The sequence below is a fragment of the Ictalurus furcatus genome, chromosome 10 (assembly GCF_023375685.1).
Source record: "Ictalurus furcatus strain D&B chromosome 10, Billie_1.0, whole genome shotgun sequence".
Taxonomy (NCBI): Eukaryota; Metazoa; Chordata; class Actinopteri; order Siluriformes; family Ictaluridae; genus Ictalurus; species Ictalurus furcatus.
The window spans coordinates 29,889,730-29,911,868 of NC_071264.1; the positions used below are offsets into that span (position 1 = coordinate 29,889,730).

At 40.9% G+C, this 22,139-nt stretch overlaps 1 protein-coding gene across 1 annotated transcript; it reads left to right on the forward strand.

Moving 5' to 3' along the window:
- Window positions 1-4,037: 4,037 nt before the first annotated feature.
- Window positions 4,038-15,840, forward strand: gnao1b (guanine nucleotide binding protein (G protein), alpha activating activity polypeptide O, b). Its single transcript, XM_053635253.1, has 8 exons — window positions 4,038-4,500; window positions 4,652-4,694; window positions 8,225-8,366; window positions 9,212-9,372; window positions 10,715-10,843; window positions 11,439-11,568; window positions 13,068-13,221; window positions 13,858-15,840. Exons 1-8 carry the CDS (start codon window positions 4,383-4,385, stop codon window positions 14,043-14,045), a joined length of 1,065 nt encoding a protein of 354 aa, XP_053491228.1. The 5' UTR covers window positions 4,038-4,382; the 3' UTR covers window positions 14,046-15,840.
- The last annotated feature ends 6,299 nt before the right edge of the window (window positions 15,841-22,139 follow it).

The following is a 22,139-nucleotide window of genomic DNA, read 5'->3' on the forward strand; positions in this document are numbered from 1 at the left end:
CACTTCTGAGGATCTCATTTCTGTGTGTGTGTGTGTTGTAAAATATGGACTTGGTGGTGTGATGAAGCCCAAACGAGTTTTTTCCTTTAACAGCATGTCTGCAAATGTTTTATTCCTCTTCTACCGCAGCCATTCGCCAGCAATTTGTATTTATTTATTAAATAACGCCTCATTTAATGTTAACAAGTTCTCTCACCAGCCGCTCTTCATTCTCTCTCTTGACGTTAATAAAACAAAACAAAAAACCGCCGCTTGTTGCAGAGAAACCGCGACGAAGCGTAAACTCGTCTGTCCGGAAGAAAAGTCACAGCTTCACCTCTGACTGTTAGAAAGCGCCGACACTGGAGACTCCTTCCATAAAAATGTTTCATAAACACATTTCTCCTTACAGAGAAATGATTACAGATACTTACGCCCTGTCCCAAATGGCACGCTCCGCCCTTACGCCGTCCTCCGAGTCCACACTGTGGTGACGTCAGTTAATGCAGACCTACAGGGCGCTAAGGCGCGAGTCCACGAGGGCGATGGGGCTATTGATAGACTGCTTTTGGGACAGATTCGATGTCGTGACACCGGAAAGAGGAAGATGTTGCCGGTTGTTGTTTGCATTGTGGCGCTAGCCAGATGGCTTGCTATGCAGAGACATCAGCATTGTTTTTATAAGATAACCACTGACAATGGTCATAGCCTGAAGTTCAATTCCATTTTAAATGACTATAATTTCACTTGTTTTTTTATCTTCAAACTATATAATGAAATATTACTAAAAGCTACAACTACAGTTCAATTACATTGTTAATCATTGTTAATTATAAAAACAAAAACTTGCACTTAACAATCCTCTTCTGTCACGTTGGATAAAAACCTGCAATTGAAACTCATCCTCTGCTTCCCGTGTCTACAAAACTCCTCTGCTTTCTGATTGGTCTGTCGCAAGGACCGTTGGGTGGCGGACTGCCGTGAGCCTGTAGCATAGTGGGCTTCGGTGAAGGCCGCATCAACCATAAAATCACAAATGGGACTCAGTACGGACTCGTAGACTTCATGAGAACATGCAACTGAAGGCCACGAGACCACAAGTCCACACGAAGGGCGCCATTTAGGACAGGGCATTAGTCATTCATAACACTGGGTAAGAGCGAGGAATGTAGCTGTGATGTGCGGCAAAAGGTTGTTGAGCTTCACACAATGGGGCGTGTCTATAAGAAAATAGCACAAGCATTGAAAACGCCCATTTCCACCATCAGGGCAATAATGAAGAAGTTCCAGTCAACTGAATCGACCTGGAATTGGACGTGTGTCTGTATCGTCTCAACGCACTGTGAAGAGGACGGTTCGAGTGGATAAAACATCTCCAAGGATCACAGCTGGAGAACTGCAGAAGTTAGTTGTGTCTTGGGGTCAGAAAGTCTCCAAAACTACAATCTGAAGTCACCTCCATCACCACAAGTTGTTTGGAAGGGGTTCAGGAAAAAAGCCTCTACTCTCATCCAAAAACAAACTCGAGCGTCTTCAGTTTCCAGACACTACTGGAACTTCAAATGGGATCGGGTTCTATGGTCAGATGAAACCAAAATAGAGCTTTTTGGTAATAAACACCAGAGGTGGTTTTGGAGCACACAGAGAGGTAGCCATATGGAAAAGTACCTCATGTCCACGGTTAAATATGGAGGTGGATCTTTAATGTTTTGGGCTGTTTTTCTACCAGTGGACCTGGACATTTTGTTAGGATACATGGCATCATGAACTCTATCAAATATCAACAGATATTAAATGAAAACCTGACTGCCTCTGCCAGAAAGCTTAGAAAGGGCCGTGGTTGGATCTTCCAGCAGAACAATGATCCAAAACATCATCAAAATCACCACAAAAATGGTTTACTGACCACAAAATCAAGGTCCTGCCATGACCCTCCCAGTCCCCTGACCTGAACCCCATAGAAAACCTGCGGGGTGAACTGAAGAGGAGAGTCCACCAGCGTGGACCTGAAATGTGAAGGATCTGGAGAGATTCTGTACGGAGGAACGCTCTCAGATCCCTCACCATGTATTCTCCAACCTCATCAGGCGTTATAGGAGAAGATTCAAAGCTGTTTTCTTGGAAAAGTAGCGAAAGTACTAACTAAAAGGGTGCCAATAATTGCTGCACACCTATATTTAACAAAAATATTTTTTGGATAAACCTGTGTTTTGTTTGCGATCGTTTGATATCCGTGAGAGTATTTCTGTGAAATTGTTTTTTTTTTAATTTTTAACCATTTTTAAGATCAAAAGTTTAAACAATAAAGACGATTCTTCACAGCCTTCTTTGCTCATATTACCAAGGGTGCCAATATTAGTGGCGGGTGCTGTGTGTGTGTATATATATATATAGTAATGTAGAATTTTTTTCAGTTTTCATGAGGTTTTTTTTCACAACAAGGACATGGTTACTGTCTTGTTCTTTAAAAAAATGATCACATGCAGTTTTGTTTAGGTTTATATAGTTGGGTTTTGGGTTTTTTTTGCATAGGTTCCTTCCGAGGTTCCGCACATTTGCTTTCTGATGAGATTTACGAGGAATGTTATTAATCTGAGGAGTGAATTAGGAGTGAATGTGAGGCGATCTGTTGAAGCTGCTCAGATTAATGACATGTATGAGGCTTTTCTGCATTAAGGTATTACACCGACCTTCCATTAAAGTATTAGATGTTTGAGAGATGGCATTCATTTTGGTTATGGGGATTGAGTGTGTGTGTGTGTGTGTGTGTGTGTGTGTGTGTGTGTGTGGTGAAGTCCGACATCACTGTTTAAGAGCAGGGCAGTGATTTGAAAGAAAGAATGAACAGTGCTGTAACTTAACATTGTACACACAACACACTTTCTTCAGTAACACACACTGTGCTGATGGTGTGTATGATTGTGTAACGATCTTTTGATGTTGGTGATGTCACCAAGCATCAGCAAGGTCATCGGTAATAACGATAAAAGCACGTTAAGCGGGTCGTTCATCTGATACAGCTCTTATCTCTGTGAAGTAATCCGTCAGAATGGCCCGTGTGTGTGTGTGTGTGTGTGTGTGTGTGTGTGAGTTTTTTATTGTAGATCCTGTAGATTATCTAACTTTAAAGACTCTCTGCGACCGTCCTGTTGTTATGCAGGCCCGTTATATCGGCGATGGTTTCTGCGATGTGTACACGCCTGGAAAATCACGTTAACGTCAACTGATATATAACATCCTCTCCGAAAGTATTGGAACAGCAATGCCGGCGCTTGTGCAACGCCTCAGCTAGATTTTCCTTCTTTGCTCAGCTTCAAAAACGGCTTGCTCTTCTCCCATAGACAGCTCTCTGCTCTTCATGTTGGTTTATCCTTTTTAAGAACACATGCAGTGTTCACAGGTGAAACTGAAGGCTAAAACCAAGAGTAGAACATTCAGAGCTATTCATTCTTTACACAGTCAGTTTAACAGGACACACCTAGGCAGCAAGAAACACCTAGCAGTCGTGTGTTCCAATATTTTTGATGACTTGAAAATACGGGTGGGTCCAAGCCAAAAAGGTGCGATGTTTAACACGTTTCGATGTAAATATCAGGAGATGAAAGCAGAAATTCTGATCTAAGGTCTGATTTTCATCTCAAACCCGAATGTCTTCAGTGCGTAGCGAAAACGATAGAATTGGCCTCGTTGTTCCAATGCGTTCGGAGGGGATGTGATCTGGGACTCACGAAGAACGTTTTGTTTACCTCGTGAAGGGTGAAATAAACGTGAAATAAACGTCTCCTTACAGGGAAAAAAAAAAACTGCGCCGAATTAACAAATACGCACGTTTGCCCCCCCCCCCCCCCCCTTATTTCCGGTTGTATATGGTGGTGGGTGTTAGAGGGAAATCCGCACGATCCTCGTGGGTGTTTGTGACGTCACAACACGCAAGTTTAAAAAAAATAAAATAAATAAAAAATAAAACCCGTTATCCCGATTTAAATGCGTCGTTCTCACCACCTAGCGCGCGGAGAAGGACCGCAACCAGCTCTGACGTCAGCGCTCGGGGGGGGGGGGTACCTCACGCGCAGCAGCAGCAACAGCAGCACGGAGGCAGGATGAGAGAGAAAGGGAGAGAGAGAGAGAGAGAGGGGAGCTCGCGCTGTGTTCATCGTCGCCACCGCCCATTAAGAGGCGCCTGTGAACCAGGGAGCGCGTGCACGTTAGCGTTAACAGAAAAGGAAAAAAAAAAAACAGGTTCTTCAGATTGAACCGATTTCTCTGTTAGCTTGGATGATTTAAGGACTTTCTCTTTTTTGTTGGGGTTTTTTTTTTTTTGGTTTTACTTTCGGTAGCGTGGGGGGACACGCGCGAGGACGGGAATTTCGGATACATCTTACCACACTCGCTCGCGCCTCGCCATGGGATGTTCGGTAAGCGCGGAGGAGCGCGAGGCTATGGACCGGAGCAAAGCCATCGAGAAGAACCTGAAGGAGGACGGAATGCACGAGGCCAAAGTGGTGAAGCTGCTGCTGCTCGGTGAGACAGAATAAACAAACAACAAACATGTCGGTGTGAGGCTTGTTTATTTATTTGTTTACCGGAGAAAACAAATGTATTACCGGATTGGCTGTAAATGCATTAGTGTGTGTGTGTGTGTGTGTGTGTGTGTGTGTGTGTGTGTTTGCAGGTGGAGGAGAGTCTGGGAAAAGCACTATTGTCAAACAGATGAAGTAAGTTGTTTTGTTAGATATTTATCTCCATCATATTCCCTCCACATGCAGATGTGTGGATCAGAATGGATCAGAACCCGGTTCTGTGTTCTGCTGTGTCCGGTGTTAGCGGGTTCTGAAGCTGAAGAGGGTTAGACCGAGTCCCACTGGAACACTTATCCCTTTTGGGAAGAAAACAATATATATATATATATATATATATATATATATATATATATATATATATATATATATATATAATATAATATAATATAATATATAATATTATTATATTATTATATACATTTTTATAATTATATATAATATTTTAAAGAATAATATTCCCTGTGATGTGATTTGTGTAGATGAGATTTTTCACTATAAAGTGTCCTTTTTTTATTTATAACAACATCCACATACCTAGACTTTTTCGAGAAAAGGGTACTAAACAGTACCCCAGCTTGTCACTGGACTGGTGTGTCTTGTACGTACAGTAGAAAGGTGCGTGTCTTGTACCTTTTTAAAAGGTAACGATGTATTTTAAATTATTTTGAAAGGTACGCTAGATCTACCTGCTCATATTAAAGGTAGAAAAGAGCGACAAGCAGTGGCACAGTGAAGTACCCTTTACTTTCTGAGACTGTACATTTCCCTTGTCGCTGTGGTGTGGCGTGGCTTACCTGGACAGGTGTGTGTGTGTGTGTGTGTGTGTGTGTGTGTGTAGCTTTAACTAGTTTTAAGAGTAAAGTATTTCCAATTGTGTACGTTTATATGGTTTCTTTTAAAGGTACCGCGACACAACGGTGACAGAGAGTCCGGTTCGAGTCCCTTTATATTTCTGAGAGTGTACGACGTTTAGAAACATTGAGGGTTCTCCGGTTGTTCCTCTGTAGAAATCCTTACAGATGATCCTTCTATAAAGAACTGTACCGCAGGGTTGCTCTATCAGAAAATATTCCAAGTAGAACCCTTTTTAAAAAAAAAAAAAAAAAAAAAAATTCAATTATCCTTGGATACACTCTGTAGAATTAAGGGTACTAAACTGTAGTTTTACTTGGTATTATCAAGAGTACACCTTTTGTACTACTGTATAAAGGTCCAATTGTGTACCTTAAGTCACTTTTAAAGGTACTCTGAGTGAAAAATGCATATTAAAGGTACGAGATGCGTTCCCTTGACGGAATCTCCACAGTGACATGAACGGGTACGGTTTAGTACCCTTTTTTTTTTTTGTCCTGAGAATACACGGCTGTAACGCTAGTAAAGGATCAGAACCATTTTTTAAATGAGTTAAGAACTTTTTAATTATCCTATTAACCCTTGAAGAACTCTTTTTTTTTTTTTTTTTTAAAGAGTGTATCGTATGAAATCGAACTCTTTAGGATTTATGTCGATGCATAATTTATATTTAAAGAAACACTTTCCTGTCTTGCATTTATTTATTTATTTATTTATTTATTTATCTATGTATCTATTTATTGCCACAGTCTGTGAACTGAACGCAAGATTGCACCTATTTTTTTTTTTAAATATTTTTATTTTTAAAGAAACACCCTGGCTTTTTCTTTACACTAATCCCAGCTGAACACTTTTAATTTCAAGGTCAAATAGAAACAGGAAGTTGAAATGAAACCGAAAGCAAAATAAAAGCAAGGTCCAGAACTGAAACGTTCTCTTCTCGTCCCGAAACAGGCTTCAGGATCCCTTTAGACTGGAAACGTGCGCGTAGCTGTTCTTTCCCGCCACGTTCGGACAAAAGCGTGGGGTCGTGGAGAGTCAAATATATTTCTGTTCACGCTCACATTGTAAAATAAGATCATTACCGTGTTATACCTGTCCTGCCGTTACACCTGTACACGGAATACGCGCTTCTACTGATCCCTGAGCCGGCCCGTGTGTGTGTGTGTGTGTGTGTGGTTTTATGTGAAGCAGAAAGGGTCAGCGGATGCATTAGTTTCTGTCTCTGACTGTGTGAGGTTGTGTTAATCTTAATGGAGAGATTTCACGGCCTGATCCCTGCAGGTTTGTTAAAGCACAAGCGGAACGGATTTGGCGAGAATGTGTGCGACGCATCGAGCCTTATATCCTGCAAACACACCACATGACCATCGTGAAAATCAGACAAACTCACGACACCAAAAGCCGGAAACAGAAGCTGTTCATGTTTTGACAGTTCACCACGACGTAATTATGAAATTGAGATTTAAAAAAAAAGAAAGAAAGGAAAAGATTTCCACGACGTTATTGCATCGTTATTACATTCAACACCGACACCAACACCCTTCCGTTTATCTGTCACACGAGTCAGGATTTAACACTGAATACTCAGACCTCAGAGGTGACTACAGACTATTCAGAAGCTATGTCGGAGTTACGCACGTGGAGAGGGGCGGAGTTTGTCTGAAACGAGGCCGTATCACAGTTTCGATCGATTCTGATCTTGAGCTTAAGCGCGTTTTTTTCCTCGCCTGATATCGACTGGAGTGAGGAGCAGCGTTAAGTCCAGCGTCGCCGTCGGACAGTTCAATATAATCGCAATATATCGCGCTGAAATGTTTATTTCGGTTGTTTTGGCTGTAAATTCTCTCAAACACGCTCTGGAACGTCATTTGAGGAAACAATTATATACGTAAATATCCCACTTATTCCACTTATTCATAATATTTTCCATTTAAAATCCTCCAAAAAAAAAAAAAGTTGTTGTTGTTTTTCTACCTTAATCAGAGACGTTGCTTATCTCAAGGGGTGAATTTTTATTTTTATAAAGAGTACAGCAGATGACGAGCGCTTGGTCAGCTTATCCTTCAAAGTGTCCCGTGGATACGGTTTTCTTTACAAGAGAGAGTGTTCGATTAGCACACACACACGGGCACTATTTCAACAAATAACTCCAAAAACAAAATAATGAATTTAAGGTGTAATAAACTAGCCTACGTGTCTCTCTCTCTCACACACACACACACACACACACACACACACACACACATACAAATGTGTCCTGTGGCCACGTTTAAGTTTATATTGTCGTGTCCTGTCCAGTCACTTGCTGCAAGCCTCAACAGTACACACAGTGTTTTTACATTTGTCTAAACAGCGCACACTTTGTGTACTAGTAGTTTATCATGCAAAACAACACAGTGTGCTGGATCAAGTGCTATTCTATGGGCCGCATACTGTATATGCTAGACTCCTATTAGATTTATTTCTCTCTATGACGGTCTTCTCATTCATATTTCATCGTATTAAGTCTTCTTGGTTAATTTTTTATTTCTTTTTTAAATGGTCTCCTGTTTTAACAGTACATTTGAGAGCCAAAAATGTTTGCGTTTGAAACGCTTCTGCTTAAGAAAAATCGGATGACCTGAACAGGAACCTCAGCAGACCTGACTCTGAATACCAGGAACTTTCCCTACGTAAATACTGACTTAAATTAGCTGATTCTGAATACGGTACTGAAAGCAGTGACGTGTGTGTGTGTGCGTGTGTGAGAGAAAGAGAGAGTATATTATTATATTATGATGATTGTATAATATGTTTTACGTGTGTATTAGGATTATCCATGAAGATGGTTTCAGTGGAGACGATTTAAAGCAGTTTAAACCCATCGTCTATAGCAACACCATACAGAGTCTGTTCTCCATTTTAAAAGCTATGGAGACCCTCGGCATCGAGTATGAAGACAAGGACAGGGCTGTGAGTATGCGCACACACACCCACACACACACACACACACACACACACAAGGATCTTAGGGAACATGTACAACCTTTCTTCCTCAGCCTCTCTCTATCTCTCTCTCTCTTTGTGATTCTGAAGCTAAAAATGAATGAAACACATCCTCTCTTAGCATAACGAAACACTTTTTAATTTCTAGTGTTCCATAGAAATGAGCTTGCTCCGAACAGTGTAGAAAAAGTCCTCCCTGAGGCACTTATTATCTAAACCTGTTAATAAACTTTCCAGCTGGTCAACAGCGACATCTAGTGGATGGAAAGTTATTAGCTCGGCTAATGAGCAGTGGTTAATGTCATAATGACATCATTTATATCTCAGTATCAAAAAATACTGTGACTAACAATGTTTAAAACACCTCCTGACATTCATCCCACGGTGTTTAATGGAGCAACACTGGATAATATTTATATATATATATATATATATATATATATATATATATATATATATATATATATATATATATATATATATACTCTATGTTGATAGATTATTGGTACACATGGGAACATGGTTATGTTAACTTTTTTTGTTCAACACATAATTTCTCTAGCATAACTCCTCGATTTGGGCTGCAGATCGCTGACCTGTTTCAATTTTGGATTGATTAATATTTCATTTTATTCAACGGTTAGGACTGAACTTTTGATACTGCGCTTCACAAAGGCCGTTCCTCAATATCAATATCAATTTTTTTTTCATTCATTTTAGGAAGGACTTTTAATAATGTTTTCATTAGGAAATCTGTACTTAAATAACCGTCCCTGTGATGTGATGTGATGTGATGTGTGTCTTGTCTTTAGCCTGATGTAAAGTTAATCTATGACATAATCAGCCGTATGGAGGACACGGAAGAGTACACACCTGAAGTTCTGGTGGCCATGAAGCGTTTGTGGAAAGATGGAGGAGTTCAGGCCTGCTTCAGTCGATCACGAGAATATCAGCTCAATGACTCGGCTCAATAGTAAGACACACACACACACACACACACACACACACACATATATATATATATATATATATATATATATGTATATATGAGTAGCACTTACACTGTAACGATCACATTAATTTGATGAAAGCATGTAAGCAGGATCGTAGGACAAATAAACCTCACTCGTTATGTAGAAGAACGTCTCGACTTGTCTCGGACCTAAATGTACATTAGGTAGGTTCGACATTTGAATAATTCCCACCCATATTCATAAAGCTTCGCCCCCAGGATCTACAGTGGCCCGCTCAAGATAGTGACAGGAGGCGTATCTTTACGGACCACGAGTCAGATTTCTCAGCAACTTAATACACTTTTGCTGAGTCCATGGCTTACGGCATTGTTTTTTACCATATGTTCTACAAATCTTAAATGGTTACTTGTACAAATAAAGAATGAAGAAAAAAATCAGCTACTGCACCTTTAAGTCCGTAAGTTATGTCAGTGTTTACGTGGGGAAAGTGTCTGGTATTCAGAGTCGGGTTACGCAGCTGCTTAAGTGGATTTTCTGAGCGCCGGATTAATCTGATTAGAATCACCTGTGCGTAGTTCGCACCTCCGAGGCTGAGGTTGCCAGATTTTTTTGAGTAGGAGCGTCCGAGACGGGGGTTTTCAACAGCGATCTAAACACAAACGCTTACCTCTAAACCTGGGGGGAAAAAACAGGGATAGGAAATACGGACCGGAGGAGGAAACCGAGGGTTGTGTCTTTGCTGTCAAACGTAATCTGATGTAAAATGAAAGCAGGAGAGGATTTAAAAATGAACAAATAGAAAGACTATTCTGGCGAGATATGAAGGAGAAGACGGCGAGTGTTTGCGCGTTAATAGTGCTGGTTGTAATTATCACGTTAATCGCTGGTTTAATTTAACAAAATGGCTCCCACGTTATGTCCTCTTTGGGCGGGGAAAAACATTTTCATGGATTTTAAAGGGATAATATTATTCCGTATTGATCTCGAATAGTGTGTGTGTGTGTGTGTGTGTGTGAGTGTATTTACAACCAAAACATAAATACATCAACAAAACTTAATCCTGCTCCTCGATCGAGTCGATATCACGCAACAAAAATGCGCTTTTCAAGGTCAAGGTTAGAATCAAGTGTTACTGAGACACGCCTCTGTTTTAGACAAACTCCGCCCCCTGGTGCATAACTCTCACGTAACTTCTGAATAGCGCTTAAGCTTGTAGTTACGTCTGAGCGCTGAATACTGATGTGTGTCATTTCTGTATTAAATCCTCACTGTGTGTGTGTGTGTGTGTGTGTGTGTGTGTGTGTGTGCGTGCGTGTGTACTTAAATCTGTTTCTCCTGTAGTTATCTGGACAGTTTGGACCGAATCGGATCACCTGATTATATGCCCACTGAGCAGGACATTCTGAGGTCGCGGGTTAAAACCACCGGTATCGTGGAGACACACTTCAGCTTCAAGAACCTGAACTTCAGGTAAGTTTCTTTTTATTTACAACCCAAACTCAATAAAAAAAATTCATTTTCTTCCAGATTTCTGTCATTTAAAACATTTCCTGCTCATTTGGGAAAATAATTTACATTTGCTAAATAAATAAATCTCTCAAAATTTCCATAATATCACCCTGAAGTTGGCATTTATTATCTATCACTGCTGTTTGTAATAGGTCAGTAGTCACGAGTCGAGTCTTCGAACTGACTCTTTTAGGTTAAGATGAATAGAAATGAATCGTTTTGATTAATGAAACACAGTACATAGCAATGTTGTTTTGTTAATTAGAAGATAGGCATATTTCATGAAGCAGTTACAGACATAATTAATCAAAGAACAACTAACAACCAAAAAAAGGGTAATGAATCGTTTGGGAACTAGAAGAGTCGACTCTTATTAGCGAACAGAGTCAAATGATTTGACTCACTGAAAAGAGGCGAAATTCCCGTCACTACATAAATTTTGGTAGACAAAACTGTACAGATTAACGTACAGACTGAATGACCTGTGTGTGTGTGTGTGTGTGTGTGTGTGTGTGTGTGTGTGTGTGTGTGTGTGTGTGTGTTCTGTCCCCTCTAGGCTGTTCGATGTAGGAGGTCAGAGATCCGAGAGGAAAAAATGGATCCACTGCTTTGAAGGTGTGACGGCTATAATCTTCTGTGTAGCGATGAGCGGCTACGATCAAATGTTACATGAAGATGAGACGACGGTAAAGAACTGCACACACACACACACACACACACACACACACACACACACACACACAGAGTAAAATAATAAGCGATGGAGTGTTGTGATGAAGCAGATTTACTGTCACACCCAACGATTACAATTTTTATTTATTAAAGATAAACACATCATACTTTTTATCCATTTATAGTTACATTTAATGCAAAGTTTTCACTTAGATTATAGCAGCTATAAACAGTCGTTCCCTCACCAGCCCGCTCTTCGTTCTCTCAAAGAAGCGTAAACTCCTCTGTCCTGAACATGTGGGAAAACTTAAGGTCACAGATTTACCTCTGACTGTTACAAAGCGCTGCCACTGGAGACTCCTTCTATAAGACTGTTAAATCTCAAAATATAATTTATCAGTTACACCATTAAGTTTTTAATGACGCCCCGTACCACGTGCACTGACACGCCCACATGCCATGGGCACTGACACGCCCTCATACCATGACAGACACTGGATTTTGGACCTGACGCTGATAACAGCTCGGACGGTCCTTTTCCTCTTCGGCCCGGAGAACACGACGGCTGTTTTGTCCAAAAACTATTTGAAACGTCGACTCGTCGGACCACAAAACACGACTCCACTGTGCTACTGTCCATCTCAGATGAGACCGAGCCCAGAGAAGTGGGCGGAGCTTCTGGACAGTGTTGATGTACGGCTTCTGCGTTGCATAGTAAAGCCTTAACTCGCATCTGTGGATGCAGCGGCGAATGGTGTCGACTGACAAAGGTTTACCAAAGTATTCCCGAGCCCATGTCAGGATCTCATTACAGACTCATGACGGTTTTTAAGACAGTGACGTCTGACGGATCGGACATCACGCGCATTCAGAAGTGGTTTTCGGACTCGCCCTTTACGCACCGAGATTTGACCGGATTCCTTCAATCTTTTAATTATATTGTGCAGTGTAGAAGCTGAAACACCCAAAATCCTACCGATTTGTCTTTGGGGAATGTTCTTCTCAAAGTGTTGGATTATTCACTGATGAATCTGTTGGCAGATTAACGAGCCTCGACCCGTCCTCGCTCTTGAAGGACTCGGCCTTTGTTGGAGGCTCCTTATACACTATGATCAGACGATCGCCTCACCTGTTTCCCATCACCTTCTTATTCCAACTTCTCACATCGCTATTAGTCCTAAACTGCCCCTGTCCCAACTTTTCTGGAACGTGTTCCATGCATCGATTTCAAAATAAACGTTTACCTTCAAAAAACTATGCAGTTGATTAGTTAAAACGTCAGACACCTCGTCTTTATAAGTTTTATTGTTTAAATGCAAGTCAAAGTCCATGTACACATCACTCCTCTTTGTTTTTAATCGCATTTTCCATACTGTCCCGACTTTTTCGGAATTGGGGTCGTACTATCAGAGTAGCGTTCACCGTACGAGTCCCTATGAATGAGCCGTTACTATAGAAACGATAACGTGTTGCGCATTAATGTATATAAACGTGTGATTTCTCCTTCCTGCAGAATCGTATGCACGAGTCCCTCATGCTCTTCGACTCCATCTGTAATAACAAGTTCTTTGTCGACACTTCCATCATCCTCTTCCTCAACAAGAAGGATCTTTTCGGGGAGAAGATAAAGAAATCTCCGCTCACCATGTGTTTCCCCGAGTATACAGGTGTGTGTGTGTGTGTGTGTGAGCATATTAAGAATTCATAACTCTATTGATGAGTCCTATACTGTAAGTGCTTTCATGTAGAGGTCGATCGGGTTTTGCAGATTAATCCACACCGATAAGTTTTTCCCGGTTGTGTCGTAAGCCTGAGCGGCTAAGAAGGGTCCACTGTAATTATACAGCACGAGAGCGGCCTCTAGAGGCGAAATATAAACCATCGCTGACCAATTTTGTCCTGTTATTTGAAGTGTTTTTTGATTCATTTTAGATGTCTCTATCTTGACTTGTTATTTGGAGCGTTACTTTTCGGTTCGGTTTGGATGTATATCGTTTATTTGCTTTAATATGTATTAGTAGTTAATATATATTAATATTTATATGTTATTTATATAATATTTCATTTTTTATTAAACAGTCAGTACTGTTAATTTTTGCTACAAAATTCAGCCGTGCTTTTCTTTGAGTGTTGAGTATCAATTTTAAAAAAACCGTCCGTTGATTAATCGGTTATCGGCAGGTAGGCGCCGCCCAATTTAGTTATCGTATCGGTAAAATCCGCTATCGGTCGACCTCTGCTTTAGCGCGTACGTGTTTCGTGTTCCTTTACTCCAGTGTTCAGCTTTATGATTTCTCTCGCAGGTCCGAACACGTTTGAAGACGCGTCTGCGTATATACAGGTTCAGTTTGAGGGTAAAAACCGTTCTCCTAATAAAGAGATTTACTGCCACCTGACGTGTGCGACTGACACGGGAAACATTCAGGTGGTGTTCGACGCGGTCACTGACATCATCATCGCCAACAACCTGCGTGGCTGTGGCCTGTACTGAGCTGCACCGAGCCTGCCGTCATCACAATCACTGTTTCTCGTCATGGTAACGAGCGACCGAACTGAAACTCCGCCCCCTCGACCAACGTTCTCTCATCCTGTTTTTGTCTGGTTTTCTTTATAATCCTGAGTTAAAACAGGCACTGGTGTGTGTGTGTGTGTGTGTGTGTGTGTGTGTGTGGGGTAATTAGTGTACAGTTAAATCTGGAATGTTTGCAGGACGCAGAGCAAAACAAAAAAACGTGAAATGAGCGTAAATACAATCTAAAAAAAGAAATCTCAGGATGGTAGAGAGATCGATTTCTGCCCTAAACTGTTTTTATTTATTAATTAATGAACATCTCAGAAGCAATAAATGTTAATGAGATATTCGTCATGGTTTGATTTTTACAAAAACGAAGCAGCTCTCAGGCCAGAGTCGTGAGAAACGAACGAGCATTCGGGAGAAAGCGTAGAACGATAAGCTCTCCTGTGACGTCGAGGGAACTGTCGCGCTAAAAGCACAAGTAGATTCCAGATCACGCTTTACATCACGGTTCTCTTAACCGACATCATTTACATATTCATGAACATAAACAAACCCGGAACGTCAGCATTAACGCACCGTCAGGAACAAGCTAATTAAGACTCGGTAAATAGTAATTCAATTCCTTTTGTTTTTTCTTTTTTTTTTAACGAACGCCTCCATTAAACTTCATCCTTGATCTGATCTTTACACCTGGAGATCAGTGTTCAGGAAGTTCTCGACTTTTAGCACCATTTTATTCCATTTGTATTCGTGGCGTTAACATTATTCGATTCAGGTGTATTTCGTTAACACTTAAACGAACGTGTGTAAGTTCGGAGTACCGGAGCTGCTGTTAGAGAAAATTATTATTAATCCACACCTTCTGACCAATCACAATCCAGAATCCAACAGCGCTGTGGGATAATCGATGCTGATTGATGTTCATGCAGTACGTCGTTCTCGTTACGGGACTCTTCGTGTAAAAGGTCGCCATTTCTTTGTAAATGATTCTATTTATTGAGTTGTGTATAAAATATGAGGGCTTGTGTGTACAGATTTTGTATCTTCTGCACGTACGTGTTAGATCTCTATAAACAGAGCCGACCAATTCAGCGCACTGACGGTTATATATCCCGAATTAGAGGAAAAAATGTAGCACATTTATAATTAGTGAAATTAATACATAAACGAACTACTGAACTCACTTTCTGTATCTGTGTGTGTGTGTGTGTGTGTGTGTGTGTGTGTGTGTGTGCGCGCACAAATGAGATTCATCTTTTCTCTCTCCTGTTACTGAACCCTCATTTCTTTCCCGTCCTCTTTTGTTTGTTTGTTTGTTTGTTTGTTTGTTTGTTTTTTTATTCTTAGGATCTCTGTCTTTCCATACATCATTGTACTTCTGGTTCAATTTAGTCACCTGATGAAATGTTTACAATAAAATCACAGTTTGGAACCATTTTATAGTTTCTCTTTTCATTTAATCTCCATTTTAATGTCATTTACAAACTTCTTTCACGTGGTCATTATGGGGTATTGTTTGTAGAATTTTGAGGAAAATAATGAATTGAATCCATTTTGTAATAAGGCTGTAACATCACAAAGTGTGGGAAAAGTGAAGCGCTGTGAATTCTTTCCGGATGCACTGTACATGTGGACTCCACAAGACCTCTGAAGGTGTGCTGTGGTATCTGGTAACAAGACATTAGCAGCAGATCCTTTAAGTCCTGTAAGTTGTGAGGTGGGACCTCCATGGATCGGACTTGTTTGTCCAGAGCATCCCACAGACGCTGGTTCGGATGGAGATCTGGGGAATTCGGAGGCCGAGTCAACACCTTGAACTCTTTATGTTCCTCAAACCGTTCCTGAACAATGTCTGCAGTGTGTCAGAGAGAAAGAGGTCACTGAAGTTAGTGAACACCGTCACCATGAAGGCGTGTACTCGGTCTGCAGCAGTGTTTAGGTAGGTGGTACGTGTCAAAGTAACATCCACATGAACGCCTGGACCCAGGGTTTCCCACTAGAACATTGCCCAGAGCATCACACTTCCTCCGCCGGCTCGCCTTCTTCCCATGGTGCACCGTGGTGACATCTCTTCCCCAGGTAAGCCACACACACACACACACACACACACCGTCCGCATAATGTAAAAGAAAATGTGATTCATCAGACCAGGACACCTTCTTCCATGGTCCAGTTCTGATGCTCACGTGCCCACGGTAGGAGATTTCGGTGGTGTACGGGGGGTCATCATGGACACTCTGACCGCTCTGCAGCTACGCAGCTCCATACGCAGCAAGCTGTGATGCTCTGTGTGTTCTGACTCCTTTCTATCAGAACCAGCGTTAACTTCTTCAGTTTGTGCTGCAGTAGCTCTTCTGTGGGATCGGATCAGACGGGCTAGCCTTCACCCATGACCCTGTCACCGGTTCACCGCTTCTCCTTCCTCGGAGCACTTTTGGTAGGTATTAACCACTGCATACCGGGAACACCACACAAGACCTGCTGTTCTGGAGAAGCTCTGACCCAGTCGTCTAGACATCACAATCTGGCCCTTATCAAAGTCACTCAGATCCTTACACTTGCCCATTTTTCCTGCTTCCAACACGTCAACCTCGAGAACTGACCGTTCACTTGAATTTACAGGATTTATATGCATACCAAATTTCTCGTGTAAACGCTCACACAGATAATTCTTTATTTATTTACAAATAAATCCGTTCGTATCCCGCTCAATAAATGAGGCCCGTTGATCCCTCATCATATCATGCGGTGCGTTCCAGGTATTCCGTCCTCTTTTTACACCAAACATTCTGAAAGAACCAGCGAAAGATTGCAAATTTCATATCATCAAGGTCCAGCGAGTATAATGTCCCACAGGAGCAAGCAAGTTTAGCTACGGTCGCTAGATGGTTGCTACGGTATTCCAGCTGATTGTCATAGGTGGTTGCTAGGTGGTTGCCATGGCGTTCCAAGAGGTTGTTTGGTGGGGCGGTGCATGAACATTGGTCTTATTTTTGTCCAACTTGAAAATTTCGTTCTGATTGTGTTTTTACGTACTTTTATGTTGTTGTTTTTTTTTTGTTTTTTACATCCATGACGTGACTTGTGCAGGTTAATGATCACACCTGTCATGGAGTTCTCCACAAGAGGACCTTCTCCGATTTTTAAGAATTTTTAAAGCATCCGCCAAAGGACCAGACAGAAAAAAACATTTCTGTCAGTAAAGTGGATTCTTCTCTCGAAGCGTTTTCAGGACCGTGTGCTCACTTTATTGTTCTGTAAAAAAAAAAAAAAGATTCATTTACTGACCGTTCTAAAGATATTTACTCTTAAACCTGTGAGTGGATTTAGAGCGAAATTCCCACTGGACATTTCTATCTGAACTCGTACATGATCCCGGGCCTGTGGAAGTGGATTAGCGTGGAGCTGTAGCAGTAATGTGAGGCAGGAACTTTAGCCGGTTAGCTGGAATGCGTGAGAATGTGTGAGTCAGCAGAACCGTGCAGTTATATCAGGCACGAGCAGAGTCAGGAGCCGGCTAATTTCAGCCTTGTGAAAATTACTGTCCATTTTATAACCATTCATCTACATGCTTCATCTACTTCCTTATCGATCGAGACGTCAGGACTGAGAACGAGCTTACAGACGTTCTCATTTTTTAATGCTTGAACGGTTGGACTGATTTTTTTTTTTTTAAATGTAAATGATTTATTTATTTCAAGCAGGAACAGCTGAAACATTTAACATGCAGGAGAATAAAGCGTCATTAACGCACCGATTGGCATCGAGTCATCGAATTTTACGCAAGCAGGAGATTCCGTTGTTGACGATCGATATACGTGACGTCCCTTTTGAAAACCTTTATTAAGATAATTAAAGCTTTTAATTAATTAGGTGCGTAATTAAAGTATTCTGCAAGTCGAAAGTTTTTATACCCGTCCCCTTATATTAAAAGTCTGCGTTCAACTACAACAAATGGGTTTAAGTTCAACATTCTAGAATGAGAAAATTAAAATAGGATATTATTATTTTTTTTATGTTTGGTCACTTATATAACATGCATTCCACTAAAAGACCAATCTCGACTAACAGAAACTTTCAGGCTGTGTCCCAATTCAACCCTGTCACCGTAAACGACCCCCTCGTTACATTTCAGCTTTTCTTCATTCATTATTCCTTATATAATTTATACATACAGTGCTGTGAAAAAGTATTCGCCCCATCCTGATTTTGCGTGAACACAAAATGCAGTTTTTAAATTGTGTTATTTGTTGAAGTAAAAAAAGTTGTTATCCAATAACAACTGGGCCTGTGTGAAAATGTATTTTCCCGCGTAGTTACTAATTCCGTAAATCTATGAAAGTGCGTACATGATGGGGTTCAGCTGGACAAGACACAACCAGGCCTGATTACTGCAAACCCTGTTCAATCACATCCACACTTAAATAGAACTTTTTCATCAGCAGGAAGTTGGTTAAAAGGTTTTACCCAGTAACACACTGTGCCAAAGTTGAAAGAAATTCCAGAAATGATGAGGAAGACAGTGAATGAAATACATCAGTCTGGGAAGGGTTACAAAGCTATTTCAAAGGCTCTGGGACTCCAAAGTACCACAGTGAGAGCCGTTATCTCCACATGGAAAAACTCAGCACAGTAGTGAACCTTCCTAGAAGTGTCTGACCTTCCAAAATTCCTCCAAGAGCACAGCAATGACTCATCCGGGAAGTCACAAAACAGCCAAGGACAACATCAAAGGATCTACAGGCCTCTCTTGCATCAGTAAAGGTCAGTGTTCATGACTCCACTATCAGAAAGACGCTGGGGGAAAACAGCTCCATGGAAGAGTGGCGAGGTGAAAACCACTGCTAACCCAGAAGAACATTAAAGCTCATCTTAATTCTGCCAAAACACACCCTGATGATGCTCAAACCTTTTGGGAGAATGTTCTGTGGACTGAGTGGAAAGTGGAACTGTTTGGAAGACAGGAGTCCCGTTACATCTGGCGTAAACCAAACACCGAATTCCACAAAAAGATCATCATACGTACAGTCCAGCATGGTGGAGGCAGTGTGATGGTGTGGGGATGCTCTGCTGCTTCAGAGCCTGGGCAACGTGCAGTAATTGAGGGAAACATGAAGTCTGCTCTCTACCAGAAAATCCTAAAGGAGAATGTCTGATCTTCAGTCTGTAAATTGAAACTCGAGTGTAACTGGATTATGCAGCAAGACAATGATCCAAAGCGTAGGAGTAAGTCCTAGTCCTAGAAGTGAGTGAAAGACTGATCTCCAGTTATCAGAAGCATTTGGTTGCAGTTATTCCTGCTAAAGGCGGAACAACCAGATTTTAAATTTAAGGGGGCAATTTTCACATTGGTGATACATGTATAACTTTTTTTGCTTCAATAAAATTAAATAAATCAATAAAAACTGTATAGTGTGTTCACTCAGGTTGCCCTCGGTTTATGTTGTATTTCTTTTGAAGATCTAAAACAATTTAGTATGAGATATAAACAAAAACAGAAGAAATCAGCATGGGGTAAATACTTTTTCACAGCACTGTATATAATTTAAATGATCATTCCCTTGATTTATGTTTCCACCTTTCTTTTAGGTTCTTACACTTAAATACTGAAGACACGTCACCGACGCTATGCTCATCCGCCATGTTTGCAGGTTGAATATCCCCGGAGCAAACCGTCACAAAACTCCTCCTCCCTCCCTCGTGCAAGGCGTTGTGGGTAATATGAGCAGAAAAGGTGTCCACCGATCCACACGTCGAAATATTAAACCAGCCGGGTGCCTTTGAGATACCCGTTTCAACATACTTCGATTTGGGACACGCTCGGTGTAATCTATTTAGAGACGGATAGTGGGCGAATTGAGACGCAGCGTCAGTCTTACGATAACGACGTCATGAGAAAGTGCATTTGCCATCGAGAGTGAATGTTAAACAAACTATTAAATACAAACATTTACGTACTTGGTGCCAGGCACCAAAGGTACATGGGCACCTGTTGTATTCGTTAGTTTGCTTATTATTATTCTTCCTCTTCCCCACTGGGAGTCTATGGCAGCCCTATGAACCGTACGTAGGAAAATGATGAAATTTGGCACACTCATAGATATGACCATGAATACTATCTGGACCAATGATGGCATCTCTAGGACCAACTCTATAGCGCCACCACTAGTTCAAATATTCACTTTTCAAATGGTTAGAATTGTTGAACACTTTGTCCTAGAGAAAAGAAGTTTAGTTCATCAGACTACTCAACTCATGCTGATCACAGTCCATAGCCTACATTAAGACTCCACCCATTTCAGTAGTCACCATTTTGAAATGTACAACATTCAGTTTTTTTCACTACTCCTCGTTCAAATTTTGAGTAACTGAACAGAATTATGATATTTATATTTGTTCAGAAGTTATGACGTCCCAAATTTAACAATGTTGACCCAAAATTGGATCAGAGGCTGTATCTCAGGCAGACTTTTATCAATCGTAACGGAGCAGCGTATCATGATCCGAGCGTCCATGCCGAATTTGAGAACAGCGCCACCTACAGGTCATGAGAGTTGAAAAATGAGCATTTTTGCTTATAACTTTTGAATACTTTGACAGTAAATTATTTTCAATTATTATCTTGGTGTCTCCGGATTCATCGGTCATGGCGAATCCGTGGATACCAATTTTGCCAGGATCGGACAAACCCCCTGTCCGCCATTTAGAAATTTGCCACATATTGTAATATCTGCTAAAATATTTGACATATCGACACAAAATGTTATAGGGATCATTCATAGTATGTCCTCTAGGTACTTGAAAAATTTGAACACAACGCCACCTAGTGTTCTAGAGATATAAGGGTTTATTTCTAAAAGCATAACTTTTGAAAACATTGCCCCGAATAGTTTTTTTCAGTGGCGTTACATGTGCGGCGCACTGTGATGAAGCACAAGCATTCATTCTAAAGGTCCCGAGTTTGATTCCTGTGTGATGCAAGTTCTTAAAAGTTTGTGTAATGTTTTGTCTTTGGTTTCCTTTTGTTTTGTGGCTCAGCGTTGCAGTAATCCTTCAACCGCTTGGCATGCAAATAAATGCCTCTGTTCTGTTCATTTCCTGTTCAGTCTTCTTCTCAGCTGTGCTTCTGAACCTGTCTTATATTCATTCATGTACATTCTGTTTCTCCTCTCCGTGCTCTTCAGGCTCTGCATTGTGCTTGCTGCGCCTTCAGTGCTTGGCCCCTTTAAACACTGCTTGCAGCTTTAATTATTATTATTATTATTATTATTATTATTATTAGTAGTAGTAGTAGTAGCCTTACATTAACAAAAATGTTTTATTTAATGAGTATTAAAATGATAACGTTGTTGTTTTGGGCTTGTAGTGATGTTGTAGAACGCTACAGTCAAGTTTTAACCTCCTGGCAGAGGCAGCCAGGTTTTGAGCTAAAATACTGTACACGCTGAGACAAAATAAGGTGAGGTTTTTAATAGATCCAACTGAACTTGACATTATTAAGAGTAAATGTATGAATTTGTGATTCTATTTTGGTCTAATTATCGTTTCATCTATACGCAAGCATGCCTTTACGTTGGTTCTGTTCGGTCCAATAAACACACACACACACACACACACATACACACATACACATACACATATGAGATTGTGCTGGGGTTAATTTATTACAGCGTTGACGTGACTGAAGATTTCAGTGAAAGTTGAATGTCACTTGATCCCATTTATAAACCCAAAGCTTTTCTAGGATTAGCAGGACTTCATGTTAGAGTTTGTGTGTGTGTGTGTGTGTGTGTGTGTGTGTGTGTGTGTGTGTTTGCACTTACAGAACTCTGAGGCTGTGTTTACACTGTGGATCTTGATGCACAATTCCGAAATCTTGACACAGATCGAAAGACACGAAAATATGAGATAAGAGCGAGGGTCAAACCCAGGAAACACAGAAGCAGGAAATAAGGCACTGGAGAAAAAAACAACAGAGCTTGGACTTAACGAGACAAGAATGCATGATCAGACTTCGCAACAAGGAACAGACACAAGAGGATATACAGTAAATGAGCAAACGAAATC